The sequence below is a fragment of the Aspergillus ibericus genome (genome assembly GCF_003184845.1).
Source record: "Aspergillus ibericus CBS 121593 unplaced genomic scaffold BO80scaffold_25, whole genome shotgun sequence".
NCBI classification, from domain to species: Eukaryota; Fungi; Ascomycota; class Eurotiomycetes; order Eurotiales; family Aspergillaceae; genus Aspergillus; species Aspergillus ibericus.
Window position 1 is genome coordinate 227100 of NW_020292123.1, and position 18080 is coordinate 245179.

The 18080-nt window shown below is 42.4% G+C and overlaps 5 protein-coding genes and 1 non-coding gene across 6 annotated transcripts; 3 read left to right on the forward strand and 3 right to left on the reverse strand.

The window, feature by feature from the left end:
* Positions 1-5493: 5493 nt before the first annotated feature.
* BO80DRAFT_426042 (aldo/keto reductase) lies at positions 5494-6860 on the reverse strand. Its single transcript, XM_025719660.1, has one exon. It carries the CDS (start codon positions 6783-6785, stop codon positions 5520-5522), a length of 1266 nt encoding a protein of 421 aa, XP_025574282.1. The 5' UTR covers positions 6786-6860; the 3' UTR covers positions 5494-5519.
* A 391-nt stretch (positions 6861-7251) lies between these two features.
* BO80DRAFT_426043 (zinc-binding alcohol dehydrogenase family protein) lies at positions 7252-8390 on the forward strand. Its single transcript, XM_025719661.1, has one exon. It carries the CDS (start codon positions 7293-7295, stop codon positions 8367-8369), a length of 1077 nt encoding a protein of 358 aa, XP_025574283.1. The 5' UTR covers positions 7252-7292; the 3' UTR covers positions 8370-8390.
* A 1025-nt stretch (positions 8391-9415) lies between these two features.
* BO80DRAFT_426044 (S-adenosyl-L-methionine-dependent methyltransferase) lies at positions 9416-11344 on the reverse strand. Its single transcript, XM_025719662.1, has 5 exons — positions 10937-11344; positions 10551-10832; positions 10450-10500; positions 9854-10392; positions 9416-9768 (listed from the first exon to the last, which is right to left on the reverse strand). Exons 1-5 carry the CDS (start codon positions 11171-11173, stop codon positions 9609-9611), a joined length of 1269 nt encoding a protein of 422 aa, XP_025574284.1. The 5' UTR covers positions 11174-11344; the 3' UTR covers positions 9416-9608.
* A 1029-nt stretch (positions 11345-12373) lies between these two features.
* Positions 12374-13701, forward strand: BO80DRAFT_409181 (aromatic alcohol reductase). Its single transcript, XM_025717874.1, has 3 exons — positions 12374-12509; positions 12577-12990; positions 13057-13701. The coding sequence occupies exons 1-3, from the start codon at positions 12480-12482 to the stop codon at positions 13522-13524; spliced, it is 912 nt and encodes a 303-aa protein (XP_025574285.1). The 5' UTR covers positions 12374-12479; the 3' UTR covers positions 13525-13701.
* A 1872-nt stretch (positions 13702-15573) lies between these two features.
* Positions 15574-17632, forward strand: BO80DRAFT_426046 (tannase and feruloyl esterase). The gene is made up of 5 exons (XM_025719663.1): positions 15574-16011; positions 16093-16228; positions 16280-16826; positions 16880-17376; positions 17430-17632. Exons 1-5 carry the CDS (start codon positions 15669-15671, stop codon positions 17500-17502), a joined length of 1596 nt encoding a protein of 531 aa, XP_025574286.1. The 5' UTR covers positions 15574-15668; the 3' UTR covers positions 17503-17632.
* Positions 17633-17821: 189 nt separating this feature from the next.
* On the reverse strand, positions 17822-17903 carry BO80DRAFT_t190. The gene has a single exon. It is a non-coding gene; the product is annotated as a tRNA-Ser (tRNA).
* Between the last annotated feature and the right edge of the window lie 177 nt (positions 17904-18080).

The window sequence follows — 18080 nt, forward strand, 5'->3', positions numbered from 1 at the left end:
CTTTACTAATTTATCAGCCTATTATAAATTATAATATATTATAATTAAAAATCAGATTATTTAAGTTACATAAGTAGAAATAAATATGGTAATAAATATAGAATTATCTATAGAGATATAAAGGAAAAGAATAAGAAGGATTAGCTAGAAATATAAATATAATAAAAAAATTAAATCAAGATTTATTATGTAATTAAATTAGTTAAAAAAAATCAATCTTTAATTATATTATTATATTAAATAATACTAGATCTAGTAGAACATAGCTAATTTAAATAATAAATAAAAAATTAAATCTTTATATTCATCTATTTCCAATCCTGTAGCCTAGATAATTATTTAAAATAAATTATATCTTTTATTAATAAACTTACACAAGATCTTTTAATTTCTTAATTATATATATATATACTAGTTGCACAATACAGCTAGAATAGTAATATTAATATAAGACTTAAATCTAATATTTTATATAATAATAGGATTTCTCCAGTTTTAATTTTATATACTATGCGAATGATGTAATACACTACTATATAAGAAGTATTAACTATAGTATTCTTACTTACTTTCTGTGGCCTTGTTCTAAGAGTAAGAATAATAATATAAAAAAAATATAATTATATAATAAAATAAAAAGTGAGGAAAACTTTCTATTACTTTTCTCAGCTCTCTTTAAATAATTATAGGTTATTTTCCTAGCATTATTTCACTTTAGGATAGTATTAGAAAATGGTTAGTAAAATATAAAAACACAGTCAGAAATATATATATATTATATATATATCTAATTAATAATAACTTAGCCTATAATCTTCATTAATATGGAAAGAAGACCTAATAACTTTATAATTATTTTTTTTTTATAATCTATTTCTTGACTATTTTTCCTGGAGTAATTTCTAGATAATTAAATAGTCTATAATATCTGTAGTTGATAGAGCTGGTTAGATTATTAAAAAATTAGATTTTTTAACTAACTCAATTAGGGAAGGGATATTTATTAAAGAGGAGTTAGATATAATCCATGAAATAGTAAAAAAAAAATATATAAAGATTTATAACTAAAATTTTTCTAAATTAACCAGCTAATTTAATTAATTTAACCAACCAATGGGTATATTAACTATTAGATAACTATTAAAGCTTTTATTCCTGTTTTGTTATTGTAATATGGTCTAGATTATTTCAAATTAAATTTTATAATAGAGTATTATAAGATTGGATTCTTATATTAAGAAATTAAGATTTTTTTCCATTCTTTTCCCCTACGTGGTAATTACCAGATAAGTTATTAATAATAATACTATATTTCTTCTATACTTTAGATTAATTTTAATATTAGATATTAAAATCTACCCAAAGCCACTACTATATTTAAGATTGAATACTTCCTTTCTAGAAAGAAGTATTCACAGAAGCATACTTTTCTTATATATTTATATTTTTCTTACTTATTATACAGCAGCTAGAGCCACTATCTAACTAATAATATTAGTAATAAGTTAAGTATCTAGCTATTACTTATATATTCTAGTATTAAATTATAATCTATATATAGTATATAACTAATAGCCAGTAAAGTTACTAGAATATCTATTTTTAAAATAATTCTTTCTAGTAATTAAGAAAAATTATTTTTTATTCTAATATTTATAGTAGGGAACTTATATTATATTCTAATATATAGAAGTACTCTTTTTTTTCTAATGCTAGGAATAATCAGAGTAAATACTTTAAATTTTTTATATTTTTTTATTAGTCTATTTTCTACACTTGTAATATTCTCTAAAATATCCTTACCATTATTTTTAATCTATATATTTTATATACTTATAATATATAGAGTCTTTGCCTAATGATTTTTTAATATCTAGAATAAATTATAGTAGTAATATAAATTAGTATAATTCTAGTCTCTACTTTGCTTGAATCTTTTATTATTAAAGATTAATATTATATAAAAAAATTACGTGGCAGCTACCGGTCTAATCCTTTTAATATATAGAAGGAATATAGTATTAGATATTAATAATATATCTATTAATTACATTCTATATAAATGAAAATTAAGGTATTATAAAGCAGCGGATATTAGAATAGATTATTTTTATTATTATTTATACTTTTCGTGTTGTATTTATCTGTTCCTATATTATTAGCTATAATTAGAATAATTATAAAAAATTTATTTATTAAAATATAATATTCCAGTCTCTTATTTTCTATTTAAAAATTTTATTAATTATTATTCTAGAAATATTTATCTATTCTGGAGCTTTCTACTTATAGCTCCCTTTAGAAGCCACATGCCATTTTGATATACTTTAATATATTTAAAAGATTTATAGTATGATAATAAGTAAGTAATAATTAATTTTAAGTAAGATTATTAACTAGATAATAATTGCCTGAATACTATGTTTTACTAATAAAAAAAATAATAATTAATATTTTTTTAATACTACCATACTAATCCAGTAATTTAAACAATAATTAGATATAAATATTAATTATAACTATATATCTATGGGGGGATATAATATATCTAGAATACTATTTAAGATTACTTATATAATATATAGATATATTATAGTTAATAAGGAAATAACTTTCTAACTTTAAAATAAGGTCTCACGTAGTATATAAATAAAATAGTATCAATTACTATGGTATAGAGTAGATAGTAAATAACTAGAAAAAACTAATAGATGCTATATATAAAATAAATAATCTATAGGTTATATTAATATTCTAAGTAAACTTATATAAAATAATAGAATCTATATTTTAAAAAAAAAAAAAAATCTCTAGTATATTAGATTTCTATAGTAACTAGTTTACCGAACTAGTTTTTTTAATTAATTAATTAACTAGTTAAAGCCTCCCGCACGTAAATTTATATATAGTTAATCTATATTTCTCAGAATATATAATAGGTAATAAAGCATATGGGTCTATTCTTAGAATCAGTATATTTAAAAAAAATATAGTAATACTAATTTCTATTTTAATATAATGATTTAATAAAATATCTATCAATCTTAGTTTAATAATATAGATAATGTATAATCCAGTTTCCCTTTTCCTATAAATCTTTACTAATCTGGTAATATTTTGTCTAGAAATAGTTATAATAATACTTACTAAAATATTTATAATAAAAAAGATAGCAGTAGGAAAAAACTATATTAATAAAATTAATATAATAGATCTTACATATGAATAAATTTACTTGCTAGTTTTTAAATTAGAATTAGTTATTAAATTTTAAAAAAATTAATTATTTTATTATTTATTATCTAGTTATCTTGGCTATACCAGATATAAATAAAAACTAATTTTAAATTAATTTTATTCTTATAACTATTCTTCTCATCATTATTAAACTCAATTAGATATTCTATAAGATTGTTAGTATAACTAAGATTAAAATATATTTTACTATATTATCTTTATTAATTTTTTAAATAATATTACTATAGCTATGATTTTTATCTTCTTTCTTACTCTTATAGATCTCAATAGAATAATCTATAAACTTATTAGATTAATCTTCTAGATTAATTACTTTCTTACTACAACTATCCCCTAGCTGGAATAAAAAGTTCTTTAAAAATATATTTAACAATCTATTACTATTAATATATAGATTTATTTTTTTAATAGAGTTAGACTGGTCTATAGCTATACGCCTCGGATAATTAGAATCCTATACTATATTTATTATTATCTTGAATAGAAGAACATATAAAAGTTAAAAGAAAAAAAAAGAAAAAAAGAAAAAATTAGTAATTAATAGGCATCTAGATTCTTTTTATAATCCATAGCTTAGATTTTTAAGTTAGACTTTTCTATATTTATTATAATTTATTATTTATTATTATACTGATGTTCTGCCTTGACAAGCTTTACAACCTATCAAATTCTTTAATAGAAGTATCTTCTAAATAATTATCTCTCTCAGATCTTAAAATGAGGGTTTATTAGGTCTCATAGAAGTTTTTTTACTAAAAAATTAGTTCTAGATATCTAGGACTAGGATATTACAACTACTAGACTATTTAAAATCCTATAGAAGCGGCTTTTTATAATTATAGTAAGATAGACAGCTCAATATACAGAGATACTACCTTAAAAATCTTAAGCTAAAATTCTAGATTAATTTTTATAGAAGATTTCCATAGATACAAGATATCTGAGAAAGGAACGTACAAGGTATATCTAGAGATATTAATCTAGAATTAAACTTCTAATTATTCTTTTATTAAATAATTAGCTGCGCATCAGTCTCCCATTTTTAAAATAATAGATGAGAGATTTATCTCTATTATCTAACAGATTAGAAGCCTTTGGTTGTTCTTAAAAAAAGACTATTCTTTTAAAAACTGTAAAATAGTATTAGTGGTAGCAGTATTATAACACAATACTCACTTAAATAATAATAGTTAACTAGATAGATAGCTTATATACATTGCCAGGAACAAAGTATTTTTTAATATCATTAAAAATAGTTGTTCTATTCTCTACTTGTACATATTAACTCAAGTTCTTTTTATATTTTTAATTTTAAATAGTTTAATAAGATTATTCATTAAAATTTAAACCCGATGAACCAGTATTTATAATCTTAAAGCTAAAATATATAAGTAGATCTTTTTTTAGTCTAGTATCAGATCTATATAACACCTCCCGCGGGATAAAGATCGCGGAGGGTAAGTTATAGAGCATAATAACTATATAGAAAATAACTCTAATAGTAATTATATGGACAATCAGTGGATATTTAATTCATGAAAATATATAGATAGTAGATAAAAATAGTAGACTAAAAAAATTTATATTACGGTCTTATCTCAGATATCTTTTTAATAAATACGTCAGCTTTCCATTCTTAGGCGGGGTAGTAGGTACAAAATAGATAGGATAAGTTTAGGAGAAGCTAGACTTTAGGTGAAGGAAGTAAAGACAAGGCAGTAAGAAGACCCTATCTGAAATAAAAAGAAGAAGGGGGTGAATACCGATATATAATAGAAGAGATTTACTAGTGGTTACCTACTTAACTACTAACCTCCCAGCGTGTGGCTTAAGTACGGCTGAGCGGACGGGAAGCCCTGTTCTCCACACCCTGTGGTCGTATGTACGAGACAGTGAGTTGGAATGAATGATATCCATCTTTACAATATTTGTTTCGGACACTGAATGATGCTGTGGAATGGGCAGGGATCTATGAGAACGAGGAGGGGTTTGTTAGGGCAGAGAATCCTGCTTATGGTAAAAAGACCGGGCGACGGGATGGTCGATAGAGGTATAAATTGGTCTGGAAGATGAGAAAGACGGCTAAGAGCGCTTAATATTGAAACTTACAGGAAAATCAAAAAATTCGAGGATGAAATCTATTGAGATCACGATGGTGTTAATTCATGACGCTCGTTTCAAACAGCTCGGATAACAAATATATTGCTTTGATCTATATCACAATGCTAAATCATCCTCTGTGGACAGCAACAAGGCTAATTTCAATTCTCAGCTGGCTTGATCGGCGATGGCGCGGCGACCCAGTCAAACGTCCCCATATTCTTGGTCAACCACACATCACCCGGACCGTTGGCCATTCTCGAAATGCCACCGTCGAACATCGACCCGCTCAGGAAGACATTCGGAAAGCCATAATCGAAACTGTAGGCCTCTTCCACCTGGGCCACCTCGGCATCCGTCAACACCACCTTCAACCCCTCAATACTACCCTTGAGATGCTCCACCGTGCGTCCACCCACAATCGGAAACACATACGGCGCCTTGTATCTCACATACGCGAGAGCCACATGAAGCAAGTCGACCCCCTTCTCCTTGGCAATAGCTTCCAGCGCCCGCGACACTTTCTTATCATGTTCCGACGTGGGAATGAACTTCCGACCCGGATTGTTCGTTTCCCGCTCCTTGAAGACAGCCTCGGTCTGGAACCGACCCTGATTGAGCACACCATACGGACAAAGAGCCATGCCCTCATCCCGACACATGGGGATAATCTCGCGCTCGAAATCCCGCATCGCGGCATTCCACTGCCCCTGGTACACCGAGAACTGTCGCAGTCCATGATCCCGAGCATACTGATTCGCCTTAGAGACCACCCACGCCGGGGTATCCGAGATGCCCAGATACACGACCTTGCCTGATTTGACGAGATCGTCCAGCGCATGCATCAATTCCGGAATCGAGGTCGTGTAGTCCCACCAGTGGACATACAGCAAGTCAATGTAGGTGGTCTGGAGCTTGCGTAAGGAGTGCTCCACGCTGACCTTCATCGACTTGGCCCCGGTTCCACCGTAGTTGGACTGGATCTTGTCCTTGTGGTGGAGCATATAGGGAGTGGTGTATTTGGTGGCGAGAACAATCTCATCGCGGTTGTCGCGTGCGGCGATCCATTCGCCCAGCAGGATTTCGGATTGCCCAGCCTGGTAGCCGCTCGCGGTGTCGATGAAGTTGCCGCCTTGACTGACGAAGTGGTCGAGCATTGCGAAGGCGTCCTCCCGGGAACAGTCTCCGTAACGGTCTTGCTGGGCGCCGCCGAAGGTCATGGTGCCAAGACATAACGGGGATACGCGGACGGAAGCGGCGGGGGCGAGCTGGCGATGCCGGAACAGAGGGGACTGCGGGGCGCTCATCTTGATGGAGTTGATGATGGGCAGCAGAGAGAGAAGAATGGGTAGAATGGAACGCTTGACGCTTGTGGTAGATGGTTGTGATCGTAGCTGGTCGTGTCCTTGATATACCATCTCAGACATGTGTATACCGGATGCTGTCATAGAACCGGACATAAGACCGAAGTAAAGCCGGATGACTGGTGGGTCATGCAGGGCTGAAACCAAACCAGTTCGCTAACATGATGCTAGGTCCAGATATGGCACCATTCTGCCCTGTGAACTGTTGCATTGCATCGCAAATTTGAAGGTAACCGTGTCAAAGATGGACTGATTGTTCTATGCCCACCCATCCCCTCTCTGACTGAGAATCAGAACCCCCTATCTACTTGCTCAACGTAAGCTGATGAAGGCGCAGCAAACAGACTCAATCGATCTTGGCGCCAACAGGGTCCACTAATTACAGGGCACGAAGGGATTCAAGAGTTCAAGGGTCCTCGGAGCATCGGACTTTAGATGTTCGGATTCCGTGGCAAGGTTTTCACGCTAATGCGAGTGGCTTACTTTATAACTACCCCTCTCAGGGTCCAATTGACCCATACGCCCTCATTTCCCCTGTTCCTTTCCTCTCTGCCGAGGCACTCAATTACCATGACATCTCAAAAAGCCATCATCGTTACATCCCCCACACATGCGGCGTTAGTTTCCGACAGACCCATCCCGAAGCTACGCGATGACGGCATTCTCGTCAAAACCGTCAGCGTCGCATTGAATCCTACCGACTGGAAACACATCGATTATCTGGCTCCGCCTGGGGTTCTCGTTGGCTGCGACTACGCCGGAGTGGTACAGGAAGTCGGCAAGAATGTCAAAAAGCCCTTCCAAAAGGGAGACCGCATTTGCGGCTTCGCGCACGGATCTAACGCCGTCCAGCCTGAGGATGGAACCTTTGCGGAGTTTATCGTCGTCAAGGGGGATCTTCAGTACAGGATCCCCGATAAGATGAGCTTCGAAGAGGCGGCCACCCTCGGTCTGGGAGTCACTACAGCCGCTCAAGGACTTTATCAAAGTCTCCGACTTGCCCTCCCTACCGAACCTCTCCAACAGTCACTCCCGATCTTGATCTATGGTGGCTCCACGGCAACCGGAACATTGGCAATCCAATTTGCCAAGTTATCCGGCTATGAGGTCTTGACTACCTGTTCGCCTCGTAACTTCGAGCAAGTAACAAGCATCGGCGCTGACAAGGTCTTCGACTACAATGACCCAAGCACTGCCGAGGCGATCCGGCAGCAGACGGGCGATTCTCTAACCCTAGCATTCGACACCATCTCACTGAAAAGCAGTGCGGACTACTGTGACCGTGCTCTTTCCTCGCAGGGAGGCAATTATAGCTCCCTCTTGCCCATCAGCATTGAGCGCGATAATGTCAGAGACCGCGCTACCATGGCCTACACGGCGTTCGGAGAACCGTTCAAGTTCGGACCGAGGGATATCCCTGCTCGGCCGGATGATAGGGCGTTTTCGGAACGGTTCTGTACGATCTTCGAGGACTTGTTGGCGGCTGGGAAAATGAAGGTCCATCCTCCTAGGGTTGGCGATGGGGGGTTGGATGGTATTTTGGGCGGTCTTCAGCTCTTGAAAGAGGGGAAGGTTAGTGGGGAGAAACTTGTGTATAATATTGCGGATACTCGGTCTGCGGATACTCGGTCTGCTACATCGTCATAATAGATGTATAGCTATCATGCTCTTCCAATATATGAAAAAGTTTGAAGTGAGAAAAACATTACAAGTACTCCGTCCATACCGTCGGATATAGTGGCATCCAACCAGACCAGGTACTGTCATGAACCCATCCCCACCAACAAGGACCTTGGGGACACTTCTGACCAATTTCCAGACTGTAAGCAGCGCGACGAATTTCTATACGAATGTTTCACATGTCGGAAATAACGGAGTTAAGAGACGGAGTTTGCGTGCGTCCCATGTCATGACCGTCCAGCCCTACAATCAACGCCAACGACAAGACCATAAGAAACTCATCATCCAAAACCACATCCTTCCACCAAGCAAACATGCCCCCCATGCAAGGTAAAGTCTTTGTTACTGGCACCGCCTCAGGCATTGGCTACGCTATCGCGCAGTACCTCCAGGAAATTTCACACGAGCCCAGTCATCAAACCCCCATATTTCCCACATACATTCGAACCCGCACCCCTTTCCTATTTTTCTTACTATATCTTAACTCGCACTACTCCGTGACCCCTTCACCGTGGCATGAGGTCTCGTAATATCCATCTCCACCGCGGAATTAAATTCCATCGCTGTGGGTTTACCGGTTTCGGCTCCCCTTCATGCCAGTTCCTGTCAGTGTACCAACCACTACTATTGCTCCCTTCCAGGTGTAATTTCTTCTTCCAACCATTCTTGGCAAGGCTTGAAATGGATTCAGAGTCAGCGATGAGGGAGGATAAGTTCATCTCAATGCGGGATAGATGATTCGCGGTGTGTCGGGATGGGTGTTATTGGTGGTGAATGGTGTGATGTGGATGGGGAATTCATCACAATGAAACCGGTTTTTAGCTGCTTGTGGGCCTGATGCTGGATTATATGTGGGGTGGGGGAGTAGAGTAGTACGATGTCCGATATCCAGGAAATGGTCAAATATTTGGTTCGAAGTACGCGGGAGATCATTGCTGACCTTCGTAGACATACAGTGATCAGACAGAAGTCATAGAATTCAAGAGGTGAGCCGCATATTCCGGATATATTCTCCAAGATTAGGGTTCTGCAAGTACACACTCGCTTGCACATAGATTATATTCCATGTCCATCATTGTCATAAGTGCTTGTCATGACAGCACATGGGAATCATGCGCCATCGTCTATCGTCTATCATCTATCATATAAATCACTCATCTCACAAGAAAGTCTTGAAGTTTGAGTGATAGCGCCAAGATATCCTGTTCAACCCTCCCACACAATCTCAATGATACCCTCACTATCATTCGGTACCAACATCTGTGCGATCTGAAAGCGCGAGTCGGCCCGCTCGATGACATTCTTCCAATCTTGGCTCTCTCGTTCGTAGGCGTTGCAGAGGGTCAACATGGTCATGTCCATTTCCCTGTAGCCATTAATCAGTATGCGTGCCAGTGCGAAGCCAATGATTCAACAATCTGATCGTGGTAAAAAAAAAAGGCTAAACCTACCGCAGCCGCTGCTCCTTCAAAGGCGTCGTCACACCCGGCGGGGGCGCAATATAATCATTAATAATAATCCTCGAACCCCGATGCAACGCCGGAACCAGAGCTTGCAGAATGCGAATCACGTTCGTATCGGACCAATTGTGAAAGACGTGGCGGATAATGTAGGCGTCCGCGTGCAGGGGCTGTGTCTTGAAGAAGTCATGCGCCACAAAGTCCACCCGGTTGCCGACCTCTGATGGAATCCCTTCTTTGGCACCCTTGATCATTGATGGGATATCCTGGACGATCACCTTTAGGTTTGGAACGGACTGTGCGAGGGCCGTGGCTGTTACACCTCGTGATCCGCCGAGGTCGACGACTGTGGCTTGGGTGCCATTGGGGCGGAGAGAGGACCATGGGTAGCTGTTGACGAGGACGGTGTTGGATCGGTCTTGCAGTTCGGTCTCGTAGGCCATGGTGCTGAAGAATCGTCGGGCTTGTTCGGGGTGTGTGTCGTAGTATTCCCATGGGGAATCGGTGGTTTGGTGGTAGAGGTTCCATCCCTGTGTCGAGGAGAGCGTTAATAGTGTGCATGATGGATTGTGGTGTCCTTAACTTACAGTCTGGTTGGGTTCTTCTTGTCCGTTGAATTCGTCAAGGGCACGGAGTGTCTGGAAGATGATGTCAGTCGGGTTAATGTGGTGACAGACGGTCAGCATACCAAAGCATAAGAAGGACCCGCTTCTTCTGCATAGTGAGACAAAACGTCTTGGATGACTTTGTTCTCCGCCAAGAACCGCGAGGCAGCGGTATGTGCCACGTAACCCTGACGCGGCTCGCAAAAGACTTTATGGAAGAACATGGCGTAGCGCAGAAATCGACGGACGTTGACTTCACTGAGGCCACATTGTTGGGCGAGATCGGCAAAAGAGATCTGACCGTGGATGGGGACTTTGGTTGCAATTTCATATTTGGAAATCGCTTGGAGACTGATGATGTTTGGCTGGTGATATGATGGGTTAGTGTTGGCCCTGTGGGCGTGTGGGTTCATACTACTCCATTTCGGACGAACCGGCAAGGAGGAGACTATGGAGTGAGTCCACTCACGAGGGGACGGTAGAACTGTTTCGGGCCTTGGAGGAGCCGTTGAAGCTCCAAGGAGGAATAGATGGCCTCTTCTTGAGCTTGCTGGATCTCCTCGTCGTCGATACCGAAGTCCACGGGCCCGTCTTCGTGGAAGGAGGGGAAGGGGAGGCCCCGACTGCGTAGGTAGGCATCTACTTTGGCGGTGTTTTCGCTAATCCGAGCTGCCAGCTCGGTCATCTTGGAGGTGTGAGAAATCATGGTAGGCGCTGTGAAGGATACAATGGCCTGGAGAAGGAAAGGGCTGAGTGGAGTGGATAGGGCAGGAAACAGGGAAGGCTAGCTCCGGTCTTCTGGGGTCCTTGGCTCATAAATAGGCCAGGTTGTTGTTTACTATGACTGCTCATCTCTAGGAATTATCTGACCGAGAATGATGTGCAAAGCTGCCCCCTCTCCCGATGATCTCCAACTTCAGATTCACTCATGACTGCGAGGCCAAGAATCCCGGAAGGGATGGCAAGAGTAAGGGATTAGCACAGCCTGAACAGGTGTAAGGGTGCTGTAATTGGAAGCTATAGAGAGAGGTACATGGTACCGAGGATGATCTCTTATCTTTCTTTAATAGGTATTACATCATGCGGGCATGCAAGGCACTCCCCGTGTCGAGTCGATCCGGGAATGAACGAGGCCAAAAGGCTCCCTAACACCAGTTGCACAACGCCGGCGCCGACGTCGTGGATTTTGATGGGGTGCGGGAAGTGGGTTCGCGGAAGGGGCGGTGAGCCTCTACCAGCCAATCAAGCATTATCTGAATGCGGACAAAATCCCGACCAATTGGGAGACCCCGTTTGGAAGACGACTAACTCTGTACTAACAAAGCCCTAGGTCGATATATGCTACAGAAAGTCCGTCATTCGTCATGTTATGGTAGATACCATCACTGCGTTCCAGGGTCAGTTGATCATGCGACACAGAGCTACACCGAAGCAACAAGTGAGATGCTTTGCAGCAGCTGCGTGCCTGGGCAGATCCCAGATGGCCGACTCGGGAGTGGCTGGCTGGTGTCACTCAAAGCTGATCCGCATCGGCGGCATGCAGGGAGGTCGGTCACATTCTGAGTCAATGCGACTTGACCCAGTCCCGTAGTCATTCACCGCCCCCCCGTTTCCATTAGACTCGCGAGTCCTTGGCCACCAATAGATGAACGGATTCAAGCATGATCACCGCGATAGGTAGGCTAAAATGCATCTGATATATCTCCGTGGGCCATTTCGAGTATGCGAACGCATCAGTATCATTGACATGTCCCCGTTCACGAAAGCATGTTTTGGGTGGCCGTACAGGGTGGCGCAGCCGTCAATTGCGTTAAGGCTTTGCCATGACGCAAGCGGCGTGAGCAATGAGACCAGACCAGGTCAAATAAGCCGTCGTGCCTGTCGGTCTTCCGCCATGATCCAGGTCCGGTAATTGTCCAATTTCCAGTCATTCGACAGTTGGCATTCGATTATTATACTCTGTCGCAAAACCGACTTTTAAACTGTTAGACAATCACGTCGCTGGATAGGCCATGGCGATCAAAAACGTGATTATCCTGGGGGTGAGCCCGCTTCCCTTATCGCTGCCAATGTAAATAGAACGACTGGAACTAAGTGCACTCTTGACAGGCATCCGGTGCTCTCGGCTCAGTGGTTCTTGCAGCCCTGACCAAAGCCGGTTTCACCGTCTCAGCCTTGGTCCGATCCTCCTCCAAAGCCACATTTCCCCCTGAGACTCCCGTCCACCGGGTCGATTACGACGACTTGCAGGCCCTTACTGCGGCTTTCCAGGGCCAAGATGCCGTGGTGTCCACCATCACCACGGCCCACGTGGATGCGCAGCGGGTGGCTGTGGATGCCGCGGTGGCAGCCAAGGTGCAGCGCTTTATTCCCAGCGAGTATGGCGGCGATTCGTCGGATCCCGATCGCGTCGATGTCGGAATCTTCCAGTCCGCCAAACGACGGATTGTCGAGCATTTGGAGACCAAAGAGAAGGAGGGTTTGAGCTGGACTGCCATTTGCACGGGCAGTTGGTTGCATTGGGTACGTGGTTCCGTTTTCAATTTTCGGTAAATAAGCGGCCGAGAGAAGGGGCTAATGTGAATGTAGAACCTCGAACTCGACAACAAGGACTTAGGCTGGGATCTTCCACACCGGGCAGTGGCTCTCTATGACAAGGGAGAACCCAAGGTGGATCTTTGCACGCTGGAGCAAGTATCGCGCTCCATCATCTCCACGCTTCGCCATCTGGAAGAGACCAAAAATGAATACGTCTATGTGAAGTCTTTCACCGCGTCGCAAAATCAACTACTCTCGATTATCGAGCGGCTCTCCGGTCAGAAGTTTACGATTCATCCTTGCAGTTCAGAAGAGCGGGCTGCCACTGGCATGAAGGAAATGAAAGAGGGTAAGCAAGAGTCGATGTTCAAGGTCATCGCAGCTACTGCATATGGGCCATGGCAGATCGGACAGTTTGGCAACAAGACCGACAAGTGGATGAAGGTGCTTGAGTTGCCCACGGATGAAGATTTGGAGGCTGTGGTTCGCGCTTCACTCAAAAAGAAAGGGTTGGTTTAGCGTTCTGTAGATAGAGCCGATCCACGATCTACTGGCTCGAAGATAACCTTATTCCTAGGTGTACGTACCCTCTAGCTTGCTGTAGTACAGTTGTCTCGATCACTTTAACTTCATATACTGATCGATAAAATCGCGTCTGTACACCTTTGTCAACCAATAAATAGTAGAAGAAATTCCAGTGCAAAGGAAGTTTCAACTTGGTCTGGACCTCTTCACTTTCGTGGCTCCTTCCACCTAGAAAGCGGCCATTCTTGCTGACGACCGACGACCGCTCGAGGGTTCCCTTATCAGGATTCTTTCTCCGACTGCCGCGGGGTGATCGGCGGAAGTGCCCGCTGGGGCCGAAAGTCTCTAAGAGACACAAATACATAACTTTGGACTTTTGCGGGATGGTCCATGGATACTCGGACTTGGCTCCAAAAAGTGCACCAATCAGCACCGGCACGATTGACAAAGCAGCTCAATGTCTGTCTCTCTTTAGCCTTTCGTTGTTCCCTCTTGCACCACGTGTTTAGCTGTGGAAGTGATCATAGTCGTCACTTGAAACCGCGCCCTTTCTTACAACCCTTCTTTACAAAACTCGACGGGCAGATAATGTGTTTCCCACACTCATTTATTTCCCCTTCCACGCCTCGGGTGATTCATATCCTCTCTGCAGAGGCAACGGGGCTCAGACCTACGAAGGATATGATGATTAGATCCAACTGACAAATGAGACAAGCACTGCCTCACTACAAGGGTCAAAACGAGCTTTAAACTCTCTGCTACCGTAGGGATCTTCCTACAAAGATGGCGATTCTCTATCAACACCTGGAAGGCAACAGACTTCCTCGGTGCATGCTCAGCCACACAAAAAGGCAACCAAGCATATAAACAGCCCTTGAATCCCATCAAACTCCTTACCACCAGCATTCCTTCTCTCTTCGCCCGCCTTCTCCGATAACAAAGAGCAACCTTACAGGCGATAAACTCAAAATGCTCTGCTTCACCTGCCTTCTTGCCCTCTCCGTCGCCCTCACCACCGCCAATGGGGCTACCACCCGCTACCTGGAGCCGGTCCCCGAGACCATTCCCGTGCTAGACACCCATGACCAACTGGCCGAAATGGCGATTCTGCACCCCGATGGCAGCCTGGACGATCGGAACGGCGGGTACTACCTGATCAACGACAAGGCCCAAGTGTTGGCTGTGCCATCCGATGCGCATTGTGTAGTATTGGATCAGTCGATGGAGTCTGCTCTGCAGAGGCATTCGCGTGATAATCTACTTGCTGCAAGAAAGGGAGGCCGTGGTGGTGGTGGTAAGAAAGGTGGGAAAGGTGGGAAAGGTGGGAAAGGTGGGAAAGGTGGTAAGCCCAAGCACAAGCCCAATCCGAGCTGCGCGCATGAAGAGTGTAAGAAAAATGAAGACTGTGTCAACATCAAAGATTGTTATGCGTGCTCGGAAAGAGACCACTGGTGCATTTGAGGGGTGGTCATACTCTACTAGGGATAGGGACTGAAGTGGCACAAGCAATCTCTTGTGAGTGCTTAAGCTAGGTTCTCTAGTAATTCTAATTTCAGTCTTGGGTACTGCACGGGGGAGATGGTGGGGAAGAGTGGCTGACGAACTTCAATCGAACCAACCCTACCTCACTACTGAGCCATTCTTTAGCCTCCCTGAAAGAACCCATTATGATACGACTCCTATTCAATTCAATACCTACTGTTCCATTTGCTTTCGTCAATACATGTAGCAATGATGACACCTCTTATTACATAGTCCAAGAACCTTTGAAGCCTCTATCAATACTAAAATCCCAGACCTATCTGCTAGCCTATCTCTGACTAGGATCGCTCCTGTCATCTTCCCAACACATAGGATACATCATGTCACATTTAAGACCAATGCGAAACCCATGCATATTACCTTGAACCCTATCACATGACCTGCAGGTCATAGGCATCCCGACGCAGTTATTGGTCCAACATGCATCAATTAGCCAGATCAGCCACCGCCAAGTCTCACTGCAAGCGGTCAGAAAAGTTAGATGAGACTACGCGGCATCAACACCTCCTTGCCCCGTACATCGCTAGCATAATTCCACCCACAACAAAGTTCATCCACCTATCCAGGCTCACGGGCCCAGACAGCAAATCCCGAGGATGAAACCCTCATCTTGGGCAAACCTCCTCTTGGGATCCATCTTTCCCCAGCTAGAGCCATTCCCTAAATTCAATTTCCGAACACGCTGCCAATCGTTCCTCCCCCAGCTCGACATCTACAATGCCATCGGATTCGCCGAGTACATACCCGCAGGAACAAACCTCACATTCCCGTATAATGACGCGTCATGTAATCGACCGAGCCAAATTATCCCAGTGGATATGTGCCGCCTCGCACTCTCGGTTGAGACATCAAATCGATCAGGCATGACGATGGAAGTATGGCTGCCTCAAACCTGGACGGGGAGATTTCTAGGCACCGGGAATGGGGGAATTGATGGATGTAGGTTCTCCATGCCAAATACGATATTCCCCTATGCTTACGTACTAGGGCTGAAGTGGGGATCGCTAACCTAACGAGAAGGTATCAAATACGAGGACCTTGCGTACGGTATCGCAACTGGATTCGCTACTGTTGGTTCCAACAACGGCCACAACGGTACCACTGCGGTGAGCTTCTATGAGAATGAGGATATCCTTGCGGATTACGCCTGGAGAGCGTCAGTTTGTGTACCAAACTTCAAGCTACGCAAATACTAACTCTAACTCAGTCTCCATGTCAGCGTCGCTATGGGCAAAAATCTCACACAGAGCTTTTACAGCAAAGCTGCGACGAAATCCTACTACATTGGATGCTCCTTTGGCGGCCGACAGGGCATCAACTCTGCAGTATCATTTCCAGATGACTTTGACGGCATTGTCGCCGGATCTCCAGCACTAGACTTCAACAATCTGGTCTCTTGGCGCGCCAGCTTTTTCCCCATTACAGGATCCCCTGGCTCATCGAGCTTCATCAATCTGTCTGATTGGGAGAAACTCGTTCACCCAGAAGTACTCCGCCAATGCGACAGCCTTGATGGTGTTGCTGATGGCATCATTGAAGACCCTTCTTTATGTCACTTCCGTCCAGAGTCAATCATGTGTACTAGGGACAGAATCAACAACTGTCTGAATGTCAGCCAAGTTGATACCATCCGACGGGTTCTTAGCCCACTGTATGGCATCGATGGACAATTAATCTTCCCAGCCATGCAACCAGGCAGCGAGATAGAAGCTGCAACGCAGCTCTACGCGGGGAAACCATTCAGCTATTCCGAGGTCTGTCCACCCCCTCATCACCATCCATCATGCACACTCACCCTCAGCCCCAGGAATGGTTCCAATACGTAGTCTACACTCCCTCCTGGGACCCAGCAACATTTACTCTCCACGACGCCTCCATCGCAGAAGCTCTCAACCCCCAAAACATCAAAACGTGGCCCAACGATCTATCCACCTACCGCAATCGAGGCGGGAAAATCATCACCTTTCACGGCCAACAAGACGGAAAGATCACCAGCTTCAACACAGCGCGATTCTATAACCATTTATCCAGATCCATGCAGATGTCCTCTTCGCGGCTGGATGGCTTCTTCCGCTTCTTTCGCATCTCAGGCATGGGACATTGTAATTCAGGACCCGGGGCATGGGGTATCGGACAGGGTGGTGGGCCGGTCGCTATGGCGATTCCGTTCGAGAGGGAAGGGAGTGTGTTGGCTGCGTTGGTGGATTGGGTGGAGAGGGATATTCCTCCGGATACGATTCGGGGGACAAAGTTTGTGAATGATACTCCGGCGTTGGGGGTGGAGCTTCAACGGGATCATTGCAGGTTGGTGTTGAATTATTGTTTGGATTGTCGGTTGTGAATGCTGATTGCTTTAGGTATCCACTGCGCAATACGTATGTGGGAGGGAATTCATCGTTTCCGGGGAGTTGGAGATGTCTTGATTCTTGAGAAGGGAGGTGATGGAATTCTGGCAGTTGGGGGATTGTGTGCTTATATTTCGGTTTGAAATAATGTATTGTGAATGCCGAATGCTAAATTATAGCTTATCCTTACCTTTGCCAATCACTCTTTTTTTGAATTCCATCTCGATCCATCTCTAGTTTGGTCCTGCCAAACAAACCTCCAGTTAACTGAGATGATGCAGACAAAGGTGTCCTATAAGGCTATAATCGAACCAATCCCACTGGACCAAATTATTTCTTTTTGTTCTTTAACTGATCCCTTTAGCGTATTGTTCCATCCGGAGGTGCACAAAAAAAACAAAAAACGACGACAGTCGGATTTGAACCGACGCCTCCGAAGAGAATAGATTTCTAGTCTATCGCCTTAGACCGCTCGGCCATATCGTCTTATTATTGGTTAATGTGTTATTATTTTTGTCCTATACTCAAGGATAGTGAAAAGAAAACCCAAGGCTTTATCCCAGTACAACGAAAAGACCGCCCATCCTCGCACCACCAGTTACGCTCAACATACAACCCAAGGTAGTTAAAATACAAGTAATCTAGAAGAGCAATCTTAGCGGC

Excerpts from the sequence above, each read along its gene's own strand:
- BO80DRAFT_426042 (XM_025719660.1), bottom strand. The coding sequence starts at position 6,785 with ATGTCTGAGATGGTATATCAAGGACACGACCAGCTACGATCACAACCA.
- BO80DRAFT_426043 (XM_025719661.1), top strand. The coding sequence starts at position 7,293 with ATGACATCTCAAAAAGCCATCATCGTTACATCCCCCACACATGCGGCG.
- BO80DRAFT_426044 (XM_025719662.1), bottom strand. The coding sequence starts at position 11,173 with ATGATTTCTCACACCTCCAAGATGACCGAGCTGGCAGCTCGGATTAGC. Across the intron at positions 10,833-10,936 it reads AACAGTTCTACCGTCCCCTC|CCAAACATCATCAGTCTCCA; the intron begins GTGAGTGGACTC and ends TCATATCACCAG. Across the intron at positions 9,769-9,853 it reads TTGAAGGAGCAGCGGCTGCG|GGAAATGGACATGACCATGT; the intron begins GTAGGTTTAGCC and ends TAATGGCTACAG.
- BO80DRAFT_426046 (XM_025719663.1), top strand. The coding sequence starts at position 15,669 with ATGAAACCCTCATCTTGGGCAAACCTCCTCTTGGGATCCATCTTTCCC. Across the intron at positions 16,229-16,279 it reads GCGGATTACGCCTGGAGAGC|TCTCCATGTCAGCGTCGCTA; the intron begins GTCAGTTTGTGT and ends ACTCTAACTCAG. Across the intron at positions 17,377-17,429 it reads CTTCAACGGGATCATTGCAG|GTATCCACTGCGCAATACGT; the intron begins GTTGGTGTTGAA and ends TGATTGCTTTAG.
- BO80DRAFT_409181 (XM_025717874.1), top strand. The coding sequence starts at position 12,480 with ATGGCGATCAAAAACGTGATTATCCTGGGG. Across the intron at positions 12,510-12,576 it reads AAAACGTGATTATCCTGGGG|GCATCCGGTGCTCTCGGCTC; the intron begins GTGAGCCCGCTT and ends CACTCTTGACAG. Across the intron at positions 12,991-13,056 it reads CGGGCAGTTGGTTGCATTGG|AACCTCGAACTCGACAACAA; the intron begins GTACGTGGTTCC and ends ATGTGAATGTAG.